At 59.0% G+C, this 3,719-nt stretch overlaps 1 protein-coding gene across 2 annotated transcripts in view; it reads left to right on the top strand.

The window, feature by feature from the left end:
* The window catches only part of Ntf3 (neurotrophin 3), a 52,772-nt gene that overhangs the window by 1,170 nt on the left and 47,883 nt on the right, over positions 1–3,719 (top strand). Inside the window, exon 1 of one of the 2 annotated variants that reach the window (XM_013023677.1) lies at positions 766–882. The exons of the other annotated variant lie outside the window; for it this stretch is intronic. Within the exon in view, the coding sequence (XP_012879131.1) occupies positions 865–882 (18 nt within the window). The 5' untranslated portion in view covers positions 766–864. Of the gene's footprint in view, positions 1–765; positions 883–3,719 lie in introns of those variants that run through there. 2 annotated transcript variants of the gene reach the window in all.

Here is a 3,719-nt window from a genome sequence, read left to right as displayed (position 1 = left end):
ATATATATATATATTTTATATATATATATATAATATATATATGAAATAAAAGAAAGAAAAACACCACCCCATTCTTACGAAGAAAAAAAACAACGAATAAGCTAGACTTGAGGATATTCTTGGGCCAATGCCCCCCGCCCCAATTTCTCTCCCCCCCACCCCGCCCCGAAATGTCCCGATGAACGCATCCTGGTGTTTCCTTTATTATTTCAGTTAATTTCTCCGCCCTGGAAGCTTTGGAAAGGGCCGGAGCCGGAGTTGACCTGGGAGTTGTTGTTTGCGGGTATCTGCCATGGTGTGACTGAGGAGGAGGAGGAGGAGCAGGAGGAATTTCTTTTCTGTGTTGTTCCTGTTGCTCTGTTGGCTACTTGTTTCTATTTTGCTTCTTGAGAGAAGGGGTGTGTGTGGGGGGTGAGGGACAATGCTCTGGTCCCCCCCTCTTTTCCACCCCCCCCCACACATACAACCCTTGACTGGCTTCGGGACAGGTGAATGCCAGCGCCAGGGAGGGGAAGCCCCAGCTTTGGGGAGTCCGGGCCCCGGGACTGCACAGGGGCGCAGCGTAGCTCAGCCCGGCGCGCACAGGGTTAAGCGCTGAGCTGGGAGCCATCTGGCCGGGTTGGCTGGTTATAACCGCGCGCCGCAGCTACGGTGCTGCTTCACTGAGTCCCAGACTTCCCTCCTTACCAGTCACATCAGCAACTTCTCTCCCCCCCCTCCACCTCCTGTGGGGGTAGTGGTGGTGGTGCTGGTGGTACTGCGTGCAGGGTGGGTGAGCCTACCCTGCTCCATGACCTAGCTCGGCTCTTACCAGCACCTCTTCTCTTCCGTGCCGATGTCCCTGGAAATAATCAGGCAGATGCCATGGTTGCTTTGGCCACGGTAAGATGCCTTGGGGGGGGGGAGTCTCCCCCCTCCACCGCTGCTCGGTGGGGGTGGGGGGTGGGGGGGACTCGGCAGGAGGGAGGGGAAGGCTGTCTTCTAGGGACCCCCTCTGGAGGGTGGTCCCTCAACTCAGCACCCCACACACACTCACACACACTCACACACACAGAGCACTCTTCCCCGAGTTTGAACGCCTTTCACCTCCTCCCCGCAACCCCCTCCAAAACAAAAGTTTGCTTCGGATCTGCCCCCCCCGGGGGGCCAAAGTGCTCACACTCACACACACACATGCACAGGCACAGCCTCTTGCACACACACGCGCGCGCACACACACACACCACATCCACCACTCTGCCCATCTGCCCTCCCCGGGGTGGGGGGGGACGCATCTTTTAACAAAAGGGGATGGCAGACCAGACTCCCGGAGAGGAGGGCAGGCCGGTGCTGCTCTAAGTGTGGGGGACCCCCCCTCCCCCTTAGGGTTCTCCACAGGCCCCTGGGTCTCACGCTGGAGTTGGGACCACTTGTTCACACACACACACACACACACACACACACACACCGTGCTCTGTACCTGTTTTGGGGTGTCTCTGCTGCAGGGCTGGGTGTCTTTCTTCCCACCCAGGGCAGGGGGGGCCTCTCCTCTTTGCCCCGGGCGGACGCAGGGGACCCTGGGCGGCTGAGCCTCTAACTCCTGACTGAGCCGATGCAGTGTTCTCTCCCGTCCTGTGTGGGGTTGGAGTGGTTGCTTGTGGGCGGGGGGGTTGGGGTGTCCAGACATGGGTGGTAAACTGAGTTCAGGGTGGAAAGTTCCCCCTTCAGCTAGCCCAGGCTCTTAAAGCAATTTGGGGGCCGAAACAGCAGGGGTGGAGTGGCCGGGAGCAGGGAGGGAGGGGGGGGAGATTCCCCATCGATCCATCAATTGATCCATCGAGTATGGCTTTCTGGAGATACTGGAGATGCATGCCAGCTCCTGAGGGCCGGGGTGCGCGTCTGCTCCTTTGGGGTGCTGGGGAATTCCTTATCTGTGCTCACAGCGGGGTCACCCCCTCATTCCCGGGGGACCCTAGTGGTGGGCCCGGGGAGCCCCAATGTACTCAGAGGATGGGAGGCTCTGGGGGTGATAGAGCAGGAGGAGGAGGAGGAGGAGGAAGGGGACACCTCCCCCAGAGCCCGCCTGGCTTTGACCTTTGACAGGCAGGCGGCAGGTTCTGCACACACACACACACACACACACACACACACACGCACACGCACACACATACACATACACACACACACAGACCTGGAGGAGAAGAGGGGAACCAACCCAGCCCTGAATGTGAGAATGGTTTCGGCCGCATGCAATGTCCCCCCCCCCCTTAGAAACTTTTCCACCTGGAGGAGGAAGTTCTGCTTCTCGAGAAAATTCTGCAGCCTCCTGCCTTCTTCTCCCTCCTCCCGGACCCCGAGGCCTCTCCACACCCTTGGCTGCACAAAGAAACCAGAGAGGTAGTAGCACGTTAGGGATAGAGAAGAAAATAAAATAAATCCAACCGCCACTGGCCCTAGACACACGCACATGCGCAGCGTACACACACACACACACACACACACACACACACACACAGATCTGGGTGTCAGAGAGAGGGGAAAGTGGAAAGTCTGGGTAAGTTTGTAGCTGGCGATAGAACTCTGTGGGCTCCGGCTGGGTTGGAGTGATCTGGGGGTTCGGGGTCCGCTTGGGAGGTTCTAACTCCATCGTGATGGGTGATGGGGCCTGCCGGGGGAGGAAGTGGGGGGGCTTTCCAGTTCTCTGGGTGCAAAACAAAATCGTGGGGAGCTGGGATTACATCCAGTCCCCCTCTGCAGTCCCCCCTCCCCTGCGGCGGCCGGCTGCTTCTGAGGTACCCCGGGGTGGGGCCGGGGGTGTCTGTGGGGAGCCTGCCAGGGCTGGCATGCGTGTACCCAGTGGGAAGACTGAATCTGCGTGGGAAAAGTGGGTGTAGCGAAGGAGAGACCGTGTTGAAGATGCGTGTACAGGGAGCTGGGGACAGATGGTGTGTGCAGGCCCGTGTGTGCAGGCCCGTGTGTATGTGTGTGCGTGCGTGTGCATGCTCACACACACGCACGCACACACACAAGGCAGGCGTGGTAAGGGAGAGCCACCGTGGGCTGGTGATCCCCCAAACCGAAGGATGCTGGGCTGGTCCCTCGGCTTTTCCCTCCCCTGCTTTCCAGGGAGAGGAGGAGGAGGGACTCGGAGAAGATGGGCCGCAGGGGGGCGGGAGGGACACCAAGTGCTCAGAACAGGGTGATCCCGAGGAGGGGGTGTGGAGGAACCTAAATGGCGGTGGCCTGAGAGGTTGCCTATGGTTTAAGAATAAAAGCTGCAGAACGGAGTTTATCCGTGAATAAGTGAAGCCACTACCACCTGTGCCTGAGGAGATACCCCCTAGGTGTTCCCTCCCTTCCCCGCCCCCCGCCCCGCCCGCCGCTGGGTACTGGGGTCCCACTGGACATGGTGTGGGGAAGGAGGGGAATTCCTGCACCAGGGACGGCCAGGGGTTGTGCTGGGACTGGCCAGGGGTGGGTGCTTGTTGGGGTTTCTTTAAAATCTCGAATTCAGTTTCTAGATGTGTTTGGGGTTCTGGTGTAGGGGGGGGGGCAAAGGGCAGCTGACCTGTGTGGGTTTGTCTAGGGAGAATGTGAAAACAGATGGATACTTTAGGGGGTGGGCAAGTAATCCTCCTCCTCCTCCTCTTCCTCCTCCTCCTCCTCTTCCTCCTCCCCCTCCTCTTCCTCCTCCTCCTCCTCTTCCTCTTCCTCCTCCTCCTCTTCCTCCTCCTCCTCCT

The sequence above is a fragment of the Dipodomys ordii genome, unplaced genomic scaffold, assembly GCF_000151885.1.
Source record: "Dipodomys ordii isolate 6190 unplaced genomic scaffold, Dord_2.0 Scaffold69, whole genome shotgun sequence".
In the NCBI taxonomy this organism is placed as follows: domain Eukaryota; kingdom Metazoa; phylum Chordata; class Mammalia; order Rodentia; family Heteromyidae; genus Dipodomys; species Dipodomys ordii.
Note: the sequence above shows the minus strand (reverse complement) of the source record. Positions and strands in the feature narration are given on the sequence as shown.